At 43.1% G+C, this 18,305-nt stretch overlaps 1 protein-coding gene across 1 annotated transcript; it reads left to right on the top strand.

Annotated features, from left to right (window-relative positions):
* The first annotated feature begins 4,500 nt into the window (after positions 1-4,500).
* On the top strand, positions 4,501-10,851 carry LOC143642317 (uncharacterized protein C12orf71 homolog). Its single transcript, XM_077110637.1, has 4 exons — positions 4,501-4,575; positions 8,305-8,378; positions 9,562-10,234; positions 10,642-10,851. The coding sequence occupies exons 1-4, from the start codon at positions 4,501-4,503 to the stop codon at positions 10,849-10,851; spliced, it is 1,032 nt and encodes a 343-aa protein (XP_076966752.1).
* The last annotated feature ends 7,454 nt before the right edge of the window (positions 10,852-18,305 follow it).

The following is an 18,305-nucleotide window of genomic DNA, read 5'->3' as shown; positions in this document are numbered from 1 at the left end:
GTAGATTGTGAGAGCTAAAACCTCATGAATTCACCCTAGCTTGAATGAACTGACTGGATAGTAACAGTAAGCAGTGGGACACGTTTGGAGGAGGTGAGTCAATGGGAGTCGATCCTGGAGGTGTTCTTCCTGTGGCCCTTTCCTGTCTCAGTTTTCTGACCCCCATCTGTTGATACATTTCCTCCACTGGGCCCTCCTCCCATAATAAGCTGCTGTGAGGACCCAGAGCAAGGGAACCAATTAACTTGAAAGGTTAATAAAATAGGTACTTGCTTAACAAAACACTATTGAAATCTTAAGAATTGTTTGCTAATCTTGTCCCCAAAATGTGCTGTCCCCAACTGCCAAACTGCAGAATGTAACTTCCCTCCCTGCCCTCTCCAAGGAAATTATATAAGCTCTGCTTAAGCTGTCTCAGGGCTCTTTGCTCTATTCAAGTGAGCTCTGAGCCCCAGCATGCTGGACCCCCAATAAACCCTTTGCTGTTGCATGAGACAGTCTCTTGGTGGTCTCTTCCTCCGAGGCTTGCCCGACCTCTACATCTGGAGACCCCAGCGAGATCCGGCAGTGGCGGACGAAAGACCCCAATGGGCTCCTCTTGGGGTCAGTAAGGTGCCTCTTTCTGGTTTCTGCTTTCTGGTTTTTGTTTTCTGGTCTCTGGTTTCAGGTTTCAGGTTTCTGGTTTCAGGTTTCAGATTCCTGGTATCAGGTTTCAGGTTTCAGGTTTCAGGTTAGGGCTGGCAAAGTGGCTGTAGGTGAAGAGCGTAAGTTCTCTCCGACGGTGGCTGACAGACGTGTCACAGAGCCACAGGCCACGTCCCTGGGGGACACCCCAGAGGACTCGGGAAATCGAGGAACAATAGTCTCCTCGACTCAATGATATTTTGTTTCGGATTCTGTATTGCCAGCCCATCGGGTTTTGCCGGCTACTCAGTCCTGGTCTCAGTGTTGGACGTCCATTGTCTGTATTTATTGTCTTGTCTTATCTGTGTCGTGTGTCGTTGCTATCACTGTTTGTGTATCTTTCATTATGGGACAGAGCACTTCAAGGCCTCTGTCCCTGACCCTTGATCACTGGACCAAAGTCCGCTTAAGAGCTCAGAATCTTTCTTTTTCAGTAAAACGCCGGACCCTGCAGACTCTCTATGCCTCAGAATGGCCCATCTTTGGAGTTGGATGGCCCCCAGGAGGATCTTTCTGCTTCCCACTAATTCAAAAAGTCAGAAATATTGTCTTTCAGCCGGAGCCACATAGCCATCCAGATCAACAGCCGTATATCTTAACTTTTCAGGACCTCTGCAAATCTCCTCCATGGGTGAAGCCTTTCCTTGTCCCTGCCCCCACTCCTATTCCTTCCCCCACAATTCTATCTCTCAAACCCTCTGCTCCTCCTCCTCCTCAACCCTCTGTTCTCCCTGAGTCTCAAGATTTGACTCTACTGGACTCTCCTCCCCCTCCTTATCCCCTGCCCTAGTCCCCCAACCCCCAAAACCCTCTAAGTGATTCCCCTGCTGCTGATTCAGCCTCTCCACCGTTGGAGGAGGCTAAGCCAGCCCAGAGCCCTCCAGATGACTTCCCCCCGGCACACACAGCCCCTCCTCCCCTGGAGGAAGCTGGCCGAGCTAAAGAACTCACCGATGGTGAATGATTAAAAACCCTAAAGCCCCCATGATACTCCCCCTCTGTCCTTACAGGCCAATGATAGACGATGGCCATGGAGGAGAAATGTAAGCCTACCAGTATTGGCCTTTCTCCTCTTCAGACCTATATAACTGGAAAAATAACAATCCCCCTTTTTCTGAGGACCCCACCCGGCTCACAGGTCTAATTGAGTCATTGATGATTTCACACCAGCCTACTTGGGATGACTGCCAACAAGTCCTAGGCACTCTCTTCATGACAGAGGAACGAGAGAGAATCCTCCTGGAAGCTAGAAAAAATATCCTCGGACCAGATGGGCGACTGACACAACTTCCCAACATAATTGAAGCCAACTTCCCCTTGAACCGACCCAACTGGGACCCCAACACCTTTGAAGGTAGGGGGAACACCTGTCCACTTATCGCCGGGCTCTAATAGTGAGTCTCCGAACGGCCGCTAGGCGACCAACTAATTTGGCCAAGGTAAGAGAGATTATTCAAGGGCCTGATGAATCTCCCTCTATGTTTCTAGAGAGAATTATGAAAGCATATAGGAGATATACTCCTTTCGATCCTCAGGCAGAGGACGAAAAGGCATCTGTCACGATGGCCTTTATTGGGCAAGCTGCCCTGGATATTAAAAGAAAGTTACAATGCTTAGATGGATATGACTTTTAGAGATTTAGTCAGAGAAGCCGAGAAGGTATACTATAAGAGAGAAACTGAGGAAGAAAGGGAACAAAGGAGGGAGAAAGAAAAGGAGAAAAGGGAGGATGAGAGAAGCAAAAGACAGACTAAGGCATTGACTAAGGTCCTGGTCACAACAACAAATAGGCCAGAAATTAAGAAACAGGGAGACAGGAAGGAATACCTGGGCCCACACCAGAGGCCACCTCTGGCCTCAGATCAATGTGCCTACTGTAAAGAAAAAGGACACTGGGCCAAAGAGTGCCCTAGAAAGAGATAGCCACGCCAGTCAGCCATTCTGACTCTAGAGGATGACTAGGAAAATCAGGACTCGGATCCCCTCCCCGAGCTCAGGGTAACTTTTGAAGTGGAGGGAACCCCAGTGAACTTTGAGGTGGATACAGGGGCAGTATACTCAGCCCTCAAGGCCCCATTGGGCCCTCTATCAAATAAAAGGTCTCTAGTTCAAGGGGCTAACGGCAGTAAATATCGGGCTTGGACAACTAAGAGGACCATGGACCTGGGAAAAGGAAAAGTCCATCACTCCTTCCTAGTGATCCCAGAATGCCCAGCCCCATTGATGGGCAGAGATCTGCTCACCAAGCTCTGGGCCAAAATAACTTTTAACCCTGAAGGCCCCCAAATGAAATTTCTAAATCCTTCAATAAAAACTCCTATAGTCACGGCTTTAACTATGTCAGTAGAAGATGAACATCAACTCTTCACAGCCCTCAAGGCTGATCAAACAGGCAAGCTACCCCAGAAATGGATAACAGATTACCCAGATGCCTGGGCAGAAACTGCTGGGTTAAGCCTAGCCATGAAACAACCTCCAATAACAGTGGAGTTAAAAACCTCAGCCTCCCCAATTAATGTCAAACAATATCCTCTGAGCAAAGAAGCTAAAGATGGGATAAGGCCCCATATTCAGAATTATCTGGCCTTAGGGGTCCTAAGGCCCTGTCAATTGGCCTGGAACACTCCCCTACTACCAGTAAAAAAAGCCAGGAACCGGGGACTATCACCCCATACAGGACCTAAGAGAGATCAACAACAGGGTGTAGGACATTCACCCCACAGTACCTAATCCATACAATCTACTCAGCACTCTGAACCCTGAGCGAAAATGGCATACTGTTCTGGACTTAAAAGATGCTTTCTTTTGCTTGCCTCTGCATAAAGATAGTCAGTTGCTGTTTGCTTTCGAGTGGGTAAACCCAGAAACTGGAACATCTGGTCAACTAACTTGGACTAGACTCCCACATGGGTTCAAAAACTCCCCCACTCTCTTTGATGAAGCCCTCCACAGAGATCTCAACAACTTCAGAACTATGCACCCTGAAGTCACCCTGCTTCAATATGTGGATGACCTGCTACTGGCAGCCGACGCCAAGGAAAACTGTGAGTCTGGGACCCAAGCAGTATTATCCGAGCTTGCTCAACTCGGGTATAGAGCTTCTGCCAAAAAGGCCCAAATTTGCCAGCAAGAAGTAATCTTCCTGGGCTATTCCCTTAGGGGCGGTAAACGATGGCTCACTGAGCCCAGAAAACAAACTGTTGTGCAGATTCCACCCCCATCTAACAGGAGGCAACTCAGAGAGTTTCTTGGGACTGCTGGATTTTGCAGGTTATGGATAACTGGGTTTGCGTCCTTAGCTGCTCCTTTATACCCGCTGTTAAAGGGAGATGATCAATTCCAATGGACCCCTGAGCACCAGCGAGCTTTTGATAACATCAAGAGGGCGCTACTATCTGCTCTGGCCTTAACACTCCCAAATGTAGAAAAACCCTTTACTCTCTACATTGAGGAAAAGAAAGGAATAGCACGAGGAGTGCTCACTCAGACTCTAGGACCCTGGAAAAGGCCTATAGCCTACTTGTCTAAAAAGGTGGACCCAGTGGCTGGTGGATGGCCCCGTTGCCTAAAAGCTATAGCAGCAGCGGCCCTACTAATCAAGGATGCTGATAAGTTAACGCTGGGGCAAAAGCTAACCATTATAGCCCCCCATGCCCTAGAGAGCATCATCTGCCAGCCACCAGACAGATGGCTATCAAATTTTAGAATAACACACTCAGAGCCTGCTGCTCGACAAGGACAGAATAACGCTGGGACCCCCCGTCCCGCTTAACCCGGCTACACTACTACCTGAGCAATCATCAGGACCCATCACTCATGACTGTCAACATATACAGGCGGAAGAAACTGAGGTCATATGGTTCACTGATGGCAGCAGCTTCCTCCAGGACGGTAAGCGGTGGGCTAAGGCTCCGCCTCCTCTCAGCAGTGCAAAGCCCTAGGCAACTAACTATAGTGCACTGTCCAGGACACCAGAAAGGAAAAGATCCCATAGCAGTCGGGAACAGGAGGGCGTATGAAGAGGCTAAATTGGCAGCCCTAAACAGAGTAACCATGTTAACACTTTCCACACAGGGGAACATAAGTCAGGAGATTTAACTACGTCGGAGCACCCCGACAACTTAACACCTACAGATTTCAGAAAGCCCTACACTATGTTAAAAATGTACATCAACTCACTCACCTTGGTTCAAAGAAACTGCAGGCATTCCTGAAAGATCAAGAACAGAGTTTTCCACTAACTGACTCACAGCGAAAGGAAATAACTGAACAGGTAACAAAAGCCTGTCGGGTCTGTCAATTGGTTAATGCTTACCCTTCCAAGCTTCCTGCAGGAAAGCACCTACGAGGAACCAGACCAGGACAATTCTGAGAAGCGGACTTTATTGAAATTAAGCCAACAAGGTATGCACTTAAATATCTCCTAATCTTTGTAGATACATTTTCAGGATGGATTGAAGCCTTCCCCACAAAAAAAGAAACGGCGCAAATGGTGGTCAAAAAGATCTTGAAAGATATTTTTCCAAGATACGGCCTGCCTAAGGTAATAGGGTCTGATAATGGACCGTCGTTCGTGGCCCAGGTAAGTCAGGGGTTAGCCAGGACCCTGGGGTTTAATTAAAAGTTACATTGTGCTTATAGACCCCAGAGCTCAGGACAGATAGAAAGAATGAATAGAACCATTAAAGAGACCTTAATGAAATTAAGCTTAGACACCGGCATAAAAGATTGGACTATGCTCCTGCCTTATGCACTATTTCGTGTAAGAAATACTCCCTCTGTTTCTTTGTGTAACCTCACCCCCTATGAAATTCTCTATGGTGCCCCTCCTCCAGTAAGGGACCTAACCCTAACTCTAAGACCTACCGGTTCCTTTCACACCCCCTTGCTTGACAGACTTAAAGCTCTTGAAAGAACCCAGTGGTACCTGTGGAAACAGCTGGCCACTGCCTACCAACCTGGGGATGAAGGGACTCCACGCCGATATCAAGTGGGAAACTTCGTCTACGTAAGACGACATCAGGTGTCATCCCTGGAACCCCGCTGGAAAGGACCATACTAGGTGCTACTTATAACACCTACAGAGGTAAAGGTAGACGGAATCACTTGCTGGATCCATGCCTCTCATCTCAAGCCTGCGCCCTGTCCAGACTCTGGCTGGAAATTGGAAAAGACTGGTAACCCTCTCAAATTGAGTATTCGCCGTGTGGATAGGGCTATGGACTCTCCCTTTGACCACCAGTAGTCCTAACCCTCATCAGCCCATTCAGCAGCGATGGCTGATCACAAATCCTACTGGACAGGAAGTATGATCTGTCTCGCATACAGCCCCCTTAAGGACCTAGTGGCCATCTCTCCACCCAAACATTTGTCAGCTGGCTATAGGTCTTTCCTATTGGGATATCCCTGACGAAGAGGATCCCACTAAAATTCCATTAAATCCCTTCTGTACCATAGGTAATGGAAACAAACATTATGGATGTAGAGACACACAAGCCAGATGTAGGTTGGCTTGAGATTCCCCTATGTGGAGGCCTTTTCCCTCCTTCGCTCACATCCTAAACTATGCTTCTCCAATAGATCCTCACCCTCAGCCTTCTGCTCCAGACTGTCTGCTGTCACTTCCACCTCAGTAACCTGATTTCTCCCCTCCAATTACTAGATCAAAAACCCAAACATCCGCCGGTTCTCAGACCATTGCCCCCTTGCTGAGGTAGCAGGTACTGAGGTACCCCTCCACCCACTCACTCCTCTCTTATCCTGTCAGTGCCCACACCGGGTCCCAACAGGTCATCTTACCAGCTAACCCAAAGCTCAAACCAGCTGAGGAGAGCCCTCAGACCCCTATCCAAGATGTAATGAAAATGGCCTTTAAAGTTGCTTTGTCATCACTGAAAACAGGTTACTAAAAATTTAAAGTCCCTCACAGGCCCCTCTGCTCTACCTGTTCTACTACTCAAGTTTTTGTTGCTAGAAAAATCCCAAACCCCTTTCCCATTGTCCACAGAGCTGCTCTCAGCCCCCCCCTTCCCCATCTTCCCCCTCTGTACCAGGCCCACAGAAAAGTCTTAACTGACCTTCTCCAGAAGTCTTCACCATGGCCGACTTTAGGACTTTCAGCAAAAGAATCCCTATAAAAGAGTTCAGTGTAGATAAACTTTCTCTTTTCACATAGTCCTGTTCTACTTGGCCACTGGCTAAAAAAAAAAAAAATCAGCACTCCTAAGCTAGGCACCCCTTTACTAGTTTTTCACAAAATATGTGAACAAGGCCTCTGGCCTTGAGCTGGGCTTCACAGAGATGGCTACATTTCTAAGATAAGGAAGTTACCAACTGGGCTCCATGGGAACAGCTGGCAGGGGGAAAATTCTCCCCCTCCCAGGTGTCCTTGAAAAGTTAACTTGCCCAGAACAGAAGAAAAAACAGAAACAAAAACTGCTTTTTATAAATTTCTGCAGACTGTGAACTGAGCCCCTTCCCTTACATGTTGGGTACAAAATTCTGAAACTACCTAAACTTGGGGTTCAGGGGATTAATTGATTACAGCAGAAGCAATGCCCTCTAAATCTGGTTGCAACCAAATAGGACTGTTTCCCTGTCTTCGGTGCTATCTTAGGTGCCTTGCCTTGTCCAGCCCTACAACAGTATAATTCTACATACTTAAACATTGTTTATGTTTTCATAAAATGGTCAACAGATGTAATTAATTATGTAATGGTGCAGATGTTTCCCAGAGTGCTCTATCATGATGCAGGTTCATTTGAAGATCAAATAGGGGGGCATACAACCCGGTTTCGCCGGGAACCTGTATCCCTCACTTTAGCCATCCTATTAGGAATAGGAGTTGCTGCAGGGGTGGGCACAAGAACCACTGCCCTGGTCCATGGGACACAACAAATTGCTAACTGTAGGACCTTGTTTGCTCAACCATGTAGTTTCCTTTTTCCGAGCTCAAATTGGACAAGTTAAACTTATGGTAATCAGACAACAATATACCCCACTAGCAGACATAAAATGTGACACCCCCCAATGATAACTTTTATGATTAAAAGTAGCTAGAAGAAGAAGTGGGGAATGAAAGGTTAATAAAATAGGTACTTGTCACTCCGTTTTTCTGTATGCTTAACAAAACACTATTGAAATCTTAAGAACTGTTTTCTAATCTTGTCCCCAAAATGTGCTGTCCCCAATGCAAACTGTTTGCTAATCTTGTTCCCAGAATGTGCTGTCCCCAATTGCCAAACTGCAAAATGTAACTTCTCTCCCTGCCCTCTCCAAGGAAAGTATATAAGCTCTGCTTAAGCTGTTCTCAGGGCTCTTTGCTCTATTCAAGTGAGCTCTGAGCCCCAGCATGCTGGACCTCCAATAAACCCTTTGCTGTTGCATGGGACAGCCTCTTGGTGGTCTCTTCCTCCAACGCTTGCCCAACCTCTACAAACTCTGACCTCTGAAAATGTGAGGCCCCCAAATACTTTCCCGTGTATAAGTTGTTCTTGTCATATACTTTGTTCACATTAAAACAAATAAATGACTAAAGCAAGGGGTTGGGTCCTTTGGTTTTCTATCCCCATTTTCCTTCCACATTTGTGACCCTCCTGTGTTCCTCTGTTGCCACGACAGCCAAAGTTCTCAGAACCCAGGCTTCTGAGAGTTGCACTTCTCAGTTACTGGATTCAGTACCTGAAGGACTTCAGGTAGCCTGTGTCTGCCTGAGGAGTTGGAAGCTTCTCTTTCTGCAGAAAGTAAATAGAGTCAGTTGTGACAGAGTCTACAAGGTACGTGAGTGTGTGTGTGAGAGAGAAGAGGAGACAGAGAGAGAGAGAGAGAGAGAGAGAGAGAGAGAGAGAGAGAAAGAGAGAGAGAGAGAGAGAGATCTCAAGGGAAATCGAATGTTTGTATATTCCTTTCCCCAATGACTTGCTGGGCATCACAGGAAATGCTGGACTACAGATGCCATCAGATGATGTCAGGATGGGCATTTAAATAGCTGTATTCTTTCTAGAAAGTAATTGAACCCCAATTCTCATAATTTAAAAATATTTGTAATCTTTGATTCAATGATCCCACCTACAGAACTACTTAAACAAAGGCAAAAATGTGTGGATAAGGTGATTTAGTATCATTAAAAAGACTATTCTTAATGGTCTTAATTATCTAAGGTTCATTGATCACCTATGTTAATGGTTGATGAATTAATTAGGTTTCCGCTCTCACAATTCTACTCCTCTGACCTCTGAATATTCTGGAATTAACAAGAGCTTACGATGGACACCTCACATCCAAAATATAATATTTTGCCCCTGTCTCAGGTGATCACCAAAGAGAGTTAATGAGAAAGTTCTTAAGGATTACAGAATAGCCATATATGTGTTTCCTGCAGGTTGTGCTACAAAATTTAATAATCTCACTGTCTTTGATGTGAATTCCCATATATACAGATGTGTGCACACATGCATATATGTAGATAAGAGGAAAAAGAAGACTATAAAGGAACGCATCAAATTCTTTCCCTGAGGATTGTCATTCTACTTGGGTGGTGGGATATATGATATTTATTTACATCATTGACTTTCCTATACTTTTCAAATTTATACAACTATCTTTTATGGCAGGCAGTTCTTCCCACTGTAGTGATAAGACAAAGCATGAGCGGTATCAGGTGGAGATGCTCAAGGCAGAGGGTCATTATTCAATAAAATGAGTTTTTAAAGAGAAAGAACTGCCTCTTGTGCCCTTGACTGGAGAGTGCAAATACAGGATGCACTTCTGCCTGAGTGGGATAGCTGGGAATGGATAAAGGAAGGGGCATCATTTGGAAAAGTACATGAGTAGCTTCCCCCATATCATCCATTAATGTTTTTCTTTTGAATTTTCCAGGGTCCAAAGAGACTGGGCATTTGAGCTCTTGGACCCCATGGACGACTCGTCCTCTGGCAGCAGCTGCTCTGACATAGAGCAGTCCGTTTCAGAATCCAGTTCCCACCAGAGCCTCTCTATAGGCTATTTCCCCTCCGAGGAAAACGTTGACAGTGAGGCTATCACACCGGGTGAAGATGTGACCTCTGAGGATCCCTCCCTCCCTCCTGACCAAGGGCCATGGGGAACCCAAAGTGTAAGAGGACCCATGGGGAGAAGAAATGAAATTCAGGAGAAGCCAGAGGAGCTGGGCAAAGAAGACATCGACGAGGTCGTGAATGCCTATCTGCACAGCCTCCAAGAAGACTCAGCACCTAACTTGGCTCAAAGTGACGATGACCAGAGGATGGACAAGTACCAAAAGGAAACAACAACCCAGACTGTCTGGGAACTGGATGATTTCTCGAAAACTATTATGGAATGGCTAGACAATCTGAATTATGATGAAGATGATGACCCAGTACTCTCTTATTCTCTTCAGGAGGAAGATATCCAGCTGTCCATCAGTGTGTCTTCCCAGATGCTTCAGGTCAGTCCCGAAGAAGAGGAGGAGGCTTGTATACCACAAGAAAATGGAGACATCAAGCAGTTCCTAAAAATGCCTCCTGAACTTGAGGAGGATGAAATTGTTGAGGTGAGCACAGAGCTGCCCCCCTGCAGAGGAGGGGACAGGCCCAGTGGGGGTGCCAGGTGGGACAGCATGGAGTCCTTGTACCTGCTGTGAAGCAGAGGAGGACCCCAGTGTCTGGGCAGATGAGCGATGGGAGAAGGTCCTCAGCCAGGAAAGGGGTCAGGGAAGAGGTGTTGGCGAAATGCCAGGGAGCAGAGAGAGAGAGAGAGAGAGAGAGAGAGAGAGAGAGAAACACTGTGCAGATCAGTGTGTGTGCCTGTGTGTGGCTTTAATGTGAGTGAGTCTGACACTTTGCATTGACAGTTGGCTCATTTTGGTAACAAAGTAAATTGGAAATCCATAAATGAGTAATATTGGCCCCATTGCTGCTGACCCTGAATGTCTCTAAGTCCTCCTCTTTGTCTTGGCAGATGGAAAGCCAGGAGCCTGGCACTGCAAAGAGCTCCCCAGGGTCATCAGAGCAGTCAGAGGAGGGGGACCTGCCTTCAGATAAAGAACGCACTTCCTGTATGAATTTCCAGGGCTTTTTCCATTGGCTCAGGAAGCGATTTGTGTCCTCCCTGCCAGGGAGAAAGCACCGCCGTGAGAAGGCCAAGAAGGTCTCATGCTGCTGGCGCTAAAGAGAAGACATTTGGTTGGAGGCCACAGACTTCAACCTCAAGGATCCCTCCAGTTAAGAGCCCTATGCACCCAGAATTTTAATTGATTCCCCAGCCCGTGTTGTAGAGTTAGCATGGTTCTGTGTTTTCCTAATAAAGTTCTTGTTTTCCCTGTCTTCCTCCTCTTCCATCATAACATCTGGGCCCAGGTTGAAAGTAGGTAGGTTGACCAGAAGACTGAGGTTGACTCTGAGGACATCACAGGGAGTATCCTGCCTGCTAAACAGAAGGCCTTCATTTCTCTCTCCCTAGGCCCCTTCTTACTGTATTTCCCCTATTTCTTTTTTTTTTAAAGAGAGAGTGAGAGAGGGAAAGAGAGAGAGAAAGAATTTTAATATTTATTTTTTAGTTATCGGCGGACACAACATCTTTGTATGTGGTGCTGAGGATCGAACCCGGGCCGCACACATGCCAGGCAAGTACGCTACCGCTTGAGCCACATCCCAGCCTCATCCCCCATTTCTTATTTAATGCATTTCAACATCTTTTTTCATTAACTCCTATCTGCAGTGTCAGAGGCAGCAGGACCCCTGTGACTCCCACGTGGCAGGATGGTTTGGGGGGAACTTGTGGGTCTGGAGTGAGTGGCAGAGGGCAGTGAGTCACTGGGAAGGCCATGTCAGTCAGTAGTGTTAGACAGTCAGAGAGCTGTTCTGATGACCCTGGGGACCAGGTGGTTCTAGCATGTTATTCTAAAATGTCCTGGCCTGTTGTTTACTTTTAGCAAGTTTGCTGTCATATGTGGCCCATGGGGGAGGAAGTTGAGGGTTACAGTAAACTGTGTTTTTTTTTTAGACAGGCTTACCTCTACTGGTGGCCCATTCAGCTATGATCTCTCTTCTCAACAGAGTACTGGTTAAATCAATGCAGCATGGCCCATGTCTTAAATGGCCAATAACAAATAAGAAAAAACAAATAGGGTTGCCCAAACCAGCATTTACGAATGGTAACCTTTAAAACAGAGAGACCTGCATGTTCAAATTCTTCCACTTACTTTACCTTTGACAGACCTACTCCAACTGCAAGATTGCATAATAATCCAGAAAGCCTTTCAAAAGTCAGATGATTACAGCAAAACATCTTAGACAGGCTCCTACTTATAGATGCCCCTTTCTTCAACTCACTTTCCCCTGACAGACCGACTCCAATTGCAAGGTTTTATAAAAAAGAAACACAGAGACGACCAGAGAGAGCCCCAAAATCATGACGAACAGATGGGAAACTTTACATTGGCCAGCCAAGATCTTTCCCAAGAGACTACCTACAGGATCAATGTAGTATTGGCCATGTCTTAAAAGGGACAGTGACAGATATACACAAAACAAAAGACAGACAACCAGAGGGAATTCCTAGGCCCAAGGCCAACAAACAGAGGAGAATCTAGACCATATCAGAAGGGAGTAAACATCCCTAGGTTCTCCAGTCCTGCTTAACCATGACTGTACACCAGGGGCTCCACGGATGTCCCCAGAAAAAGGGACCATCTGTTCCCATAAAGAGGAACATGATATGTGATATTGATAGTCTCCGTGTGCACACTGGGTGACTTACCAATTGACCAAGGGAGTCGTGTCATAGCGAGTTCAGTTTCCTTTTTCTGACAGTGGACCCTGATGGAGCAACTGGTACTGTTCAGGTAGAGAAGGCAGGTGTTCCCTGAAGCAAAAGGAGCTTTGGCAGCTGCTGGGATGGTTCTTAGTCCCTCAAAGGACTAGCTTCTCTGGTTCAACCAGAGGCAAACTCACCCATCTCATACCACTGCAGCCATCAACTGTCAGAAAGTCTGCCTTACATCAGCATGGAAGTGGGGTTCTCTGGAGAACCAGGCCTGCCCAAGAAATTTGGAGCAGGGACTGCTCTCAGGTCCCACCTGGGTACCAAATTTGTTGCCGAAACTCGGTCTTTGTCCCTGATAACGAAGATATGGTTTTGGTAAAAAGGAAAAGGAAGGTTTATTGCTTTGCTAGCAAAGGGGAAGCACAGGGGCCTCCTGTCCTAAAGGCTGTGATTCTCTTGATCTGATTTTTCTGATGACTATTGATGTTGAGCATCTTTTCTGTGCTTGTTTGACCATTTGTGCATGTAGCTATTTTGAAGAAATACCTTTTCAGACACTTTGCCCATATATCTAAAAAATTTAAAAAGCAAGAGTACCGTCATTGGAGTTCACTGGAGGGATTAGGAGAACATTCTTAGATCCTAGACAGGAGGCTGCCTACTGTTAAGTAGAGGAGAAGGATTAAGAAGAGCTGGAGGAGCCTTCTGGGCTCAGAACAAAGTAGATTATTTGAAAGTTAAAATGAACATAAATAGAACAAATATCTTCATTTATACTTACAAGATCAATTTCTTTGCCATGTTTCTCTCGAATGTCTTATCATTGGTGTTTTTCTGAAAAATGTATTTTTAAATATGACACTCGATGTTTTTTTTGGATAAACTTCTTGCAGATGTCTGACACATTGGCAAACTTTGACAAGGAGAGCTTCTATTTGAATTAACGTAAAATAGCCACATATTTTTTCTCATATTTTGAAATGAGGTGAGGACCAAACATATCATTAAGGCCATTTTTGTTTCTAGATGTCTTAATTTTGCAAAAGCATTATTTTTTATATGATGACGTGCTCTATCACAATTTGGGTCTCTATAATGAATATCAGCTAAATTGTTTCATATTAAAATTTGATTTTTGAGTTTGATTTGCAATGGAATTCACAAGAATTCCTCCTCCTCTTCCTTATCCTGCCTTCCTCTTCCCTCTTCTTCTTTTGTCAGAAGAAAATTCCAGAAGCTTTACCTTCATTCTTGGTTTTTCTAGGCAGAATCATTGTATTGTTTATAAATATTTAGATCATTTTCCTCCTTTCTCTCTCTTCATGGTCTTTTGCATCAGCAAAGACCTTCTGAACAAAGTTAAATAATAGTGATAGAGGATAATGATAGAGAACATCCTTGTCTTACTTCTGATGTGGGAGGGAACATAGCTAACATTTCTCCATTAAAACTGCATTTACTTTTGGCTTTAAGAAAATACCCCTTTGAAATAGAAAAAAAAAAAAGTTCATTGACTCCAAATGAAGATTTACTTTAAATCAAGAATCAAGTTTGAATTTTGTCAAATGTTGAATCTCTGCTATATTAAATTACATTATTAACATTTTAAAAATATAAAACCAGATTTTTATTTCTGAGCATATCCAAATGGATCCTGTACAGAAATACATAAATAATTAATATAAAAAAATTTAGCTTACATTGACTATAGGTGTTCAAATTATGATAGAGCACAGTAATACATAAAGATTGGCTTTCCATAAAGATATGAAGTAAAAAGCCAGACAATTTCAGTAAGTTGTTGCTCAGATGGTGAAGAAGGGATTCCTGTGACTTTGGACCATTCTCAAGGATGTATTCAGGAAACCCATGTATTCTGTTGGAAGTAATATCTCAAGCACTTTCTATAGGTAGCATTCCGGAAATACCTTTTAAAATTATGAACACAGTTACTCACTGACTAAGCAAATTCCATTTTGCAAATTTATCCTGTAGACACATTATTCATATACCTGATGTGACATATGCTCAAGTGTATTTCATCACAATTAGGAACAGCAAAAGGTCAGAAAATAGATTAACTATCTATCAACATGAGATGGGTTAAATAAATTATGGTAACACTCTTAGAAGGAAATAAAATACAATCATAAGAATCATGAGAAAACTTTTCATTTATTCAAGTAGAGAAATTGCCAACATATATCACTATGTTTTTCAATGAAAATACCTCTGATAGTTTGGCTTGATGAACATTAACGCTGCATTGGGAAGAGTTAGTCCTGAGTTTCATTTCATCATTAATTACAAAATTATCTTTTTATTTTGCCCTAACTAGTGCTTTGGAAACTAATGCATTTTTTTAAAAGATCACAATTCCTTCTTTCCTTTTATTGACATTTGTGAGTCCATGACCACCGGTATTTCCGGATCATATATATGGTTTGCATACAGCATATTTATCATCTGATTCAAATGTCTATTTTTTCTATTGATGGATGAATTTAGTCTTTTTTATTTAAGGATAAAACACAGGATTTTATCTTAATTATGTCATGTACTTTATGTTATGATTTCTGGTTATGTAGCTTTAAAAATCTATAAAATATTTTTTGTATGTATTTTATTAGACATTAGAAAGTTGCTCATATTTGTTCTAGTGGTTACTTTGAGAAGCATAATTTTTAAAATATCCTCATGCTAGACCATTTCTCTTAATTCCATACAATAAGGAATTAAGAACTTTTCTCACTCATCACGTAATTTTAATTGAACATATTATTTTTCATGGTATTTAATATTTTTATTTTAATTTATTTGCACATCTATGACTATATATTTATTATTATTTTATTTTAATTTCTTTGCACATCTATGACTATATATACACAAATATCTGATATTATTTGACCCCCAATTATTAAATATTCAGAATTCATGCACCTATATTATTCAGAAATAATCCTGAATTCCCACCTAGAGCTAAATATCCGAGGCATGTGTGAGATGTGGTTATTACATCATCTCTTGCCACTGTCCTGGGAACACAGGGGAATCTCTGTCTCCCAAGGGTGGTCTGACTGGAGCTATTTAGATTGTGTGGTTGTGCTCATGTGTAGGGCATGCAGGGTAAGCAGGGATGTGATAGAAGGTTTATGGAAAACCAGCTTTCTGAAGTCATGGAAATTTTGCAGTCTATGACCTTCACTTCTAGTTATAAACTGTTAATATAACATACTGTAAGTTAATATAACATATGCTAAGAAGCTTGGAGAGAGTACAGGAAACACCAGGTACATTTTCTACCTGACTGCTTCACCTGAGTGCTGTTGACGGAGACCAGGCTACTTCCCTAGCTCAGCTTTAAGAGGTACAAAGAACGTGGTTGTAGCTTAACAAACTCCTGCCTGTCCAAAAAGGACAAACAGCTGGTGGTGACTCAATGTCCATTTTAGAGTCTGAGTTGCTAACCTATGTAAGAAAGCACTTTTACTGCTGACATGTTCTTGGCAAAGTCAGAGCCCATGGTAACTTGCTGAAATCACATTCGTTTCTCTTACATGTAGAAAAGTATGGAGAGCAATTTTGGAGCCTTATCCTATCGACAATGTTCAGAACTACAGCAAAAATGATAATACCACTAACAATATCGGTTAAACAGTTACGAGGTGTTCTAATTCCTCTGAACAAATTTATTTGCAGTAAAAATTATCTGCCATCTATTTTATGTTATGTCTGACTTTTTTGCATCTAGCTGCAAAGTATAGAAATGTAAACCCAAGAGCTACTGGCCTGGAAGCTCTCTGTAGTTGAGGGTATGAAAATAGAAAGGGACCTCAATTGTAATCTATGAGCTAATTTAATCTCCACCAACAGTGTTAATACTCATTTTATAGACAATTATCAGAATGAATAAATGGATAAATAAATGAATAAATGCTAAGGTGATACATATATTTGGCCAAAGACTCTTTCCAGATTATATAAATATACAAATAAATTATACAAATCAACCACAAAAGCAGACTGCCAAGTTAAAAATGAGCAAAAGACTAGATGGGATGCTACTCAAAAGAAGATAATACGAGTTGTCAATTAGCATATAATAGTTAATCACTAAGGAAATGCAAATTAAAACCAAATGAGGTATTGCCACACCCTCACCTGAATTGCTAAGAATCCCCATTGTTAACGATAATATGGATCAACTTAGACACTTACACTCTTCTATTTGGAGTTTTGTTGTATTTTTTTTTTTAAGTTAAGCACATTCCTACCCTACCTGATTAGAGCAGTTCCACCTCTAGTTGTTCATCCATCTATGTTATGTTCTATAAACATTTGGAACACAAAAAAATGTTCAAAGTAACTTTCATTCTGTCAAAAGACAAAATTTCCATAAATTAGTTCAATGATCAAATTGACTTTTATTTGCAACTCATGAATTGGGCAATATCTCATCTGATGTTGGACATGGCAGGACAATTAATTTGTATAACGTGACTGGAGCAGGAATGAGCAGAGAGCCTAACACAAAAGTGGACTGCCGAACATCAGGTTACTTAGGTCACTTTCTTGCAAGACTTAGAGGGGAGGGGACTTTCTCACCATATCAGCTAAAACTTGAGTGTGTTCACTTGGAGATTTGGCTATCATCTCTTTTCTGATTTCTTGGAAGCTCAGATAAACAATTAAGTTTTGGTTGAGTGACATGAAAATTTATCATGAGTGACTCCCTTTTGATTGGATTTTTTGGGGGACTCGTGCAGGACCTCAGGCCAAATCAGTGGCTTCCCTTAAATTTTATTTAACAGTCCTCAAACTGTCAACAATGCAAATATCTGCATCCACAGGAGAATGGATAAACTATGGTATATTAGTACAATGAATACTATTCATGAATAAGAAAGAAAGAGCACAGGTACATTCAGTCATGTGGAGGAGGCTTGGCCCTTGCATGGAACAGGAGAAACCCAGACACTGTGTGTCCTGTGTGATATTAGAAGAGGCACAAATGATCCTTGGTGATCAAAATCAGAATAGTTCTTGGGGAAGATTGGTTGAAGAGGACATAAGGAACTTTATACAAGGATAAAATGTTTTATATCTTGCCCTGTGTATGTATATCAGCCTTTTCGTTAATGAACAAAAAAGAAAAATACAAAAGGACTGGGTACGTGTCCCATGTTTCAAGAGCCACCTTAAGACCTTGGGCTCATTTTTGGTTCTCTTTGGAGAACCATACCTTTCCATCAGAACATGTAACTTCCCAATTATCCCTTTGTCACCAGAAAAGGGCCTGAGGGCTTCCTGGAGAAGGGACCTTGGCAAGTACCGTTCTTGATGCATGTGACGGAAAATAATTTCAGCATGTGCCTGTAGAAGCACAGAGATTTCTTTAGGAAAGCAAGGAATATACACCCAAGGGAGAATGGGGGCATCTTGAGCGTGAGAGATGCTTTGGGGGTCTCAGTCTCTTCTTTTAATGAAGACTTGGTGAGGGGTGGGCAGGGGAACATATGTGAGGATGACTTCAGTCTGGTGATCACAAAATAGATAATGGATGTCTCCTCATTGTCAGGATCCTCAGGCTGTCCGGGTTTCCATTGATCTGATCAGTAGATAACACTATTGCATGAGCTAATTAACAATGCCCATGGTAATTTTCATAAGTTGGTGAATATATGTTAATTCTAAGACTTAACAGATTTCCCAGAAAATTGGGAGTGAGGAGCCTGGGAGGGAGAATGGACTTGGCGAGTGACAGGCCTGAAAAGGTATGTGGAACCTTAAAATAAAATCGCATTACTTTGTGCTTCCTTTGGCTTCCTTTTTTAATTTCTTCCACCCTACCTTAC

Source organism: Callospermophilus lateralis, chromosome 11 (assembly GCF_048772815.1).
Source record: "Callospermophilus lateralis isolate mCalLat2 chromosome 11, mCalLat2.hap1, whole genome shotgun sequence".
NCBI lineage: Eukaryota > Metazoa > Chordata > Mammalia > Rodentia > Sciuridae > Callospermophilus > Callospermophilus lateralis.
This window is presented reverse-complemented; position numbering and strand designations above follow the sequence as displayed.

Coding starts and splice junctions, on each gene's coding strand:
- LOC143642317 (XM_077110637.1), top strand. CDS start 4,501: ATGACTGTCAACATATACAGGCGGAAGAAACTGAGGTCATATGGTTCA. Junction 4,576..8,304: donor CAGCAGCTTCCTCCAGGACG/GTAAGCGGTGGG, acceptor TTGCCACGACAG/CCAAAGTTCTCAGAACCCAG. Junction 8,379..9,561: donor CAGTACCTGAAGGACTTCAG/GTAGCCTGTGTC, acceptor TGAATTTTCCAG/GGTCCAAAGAGACTGGGCAT.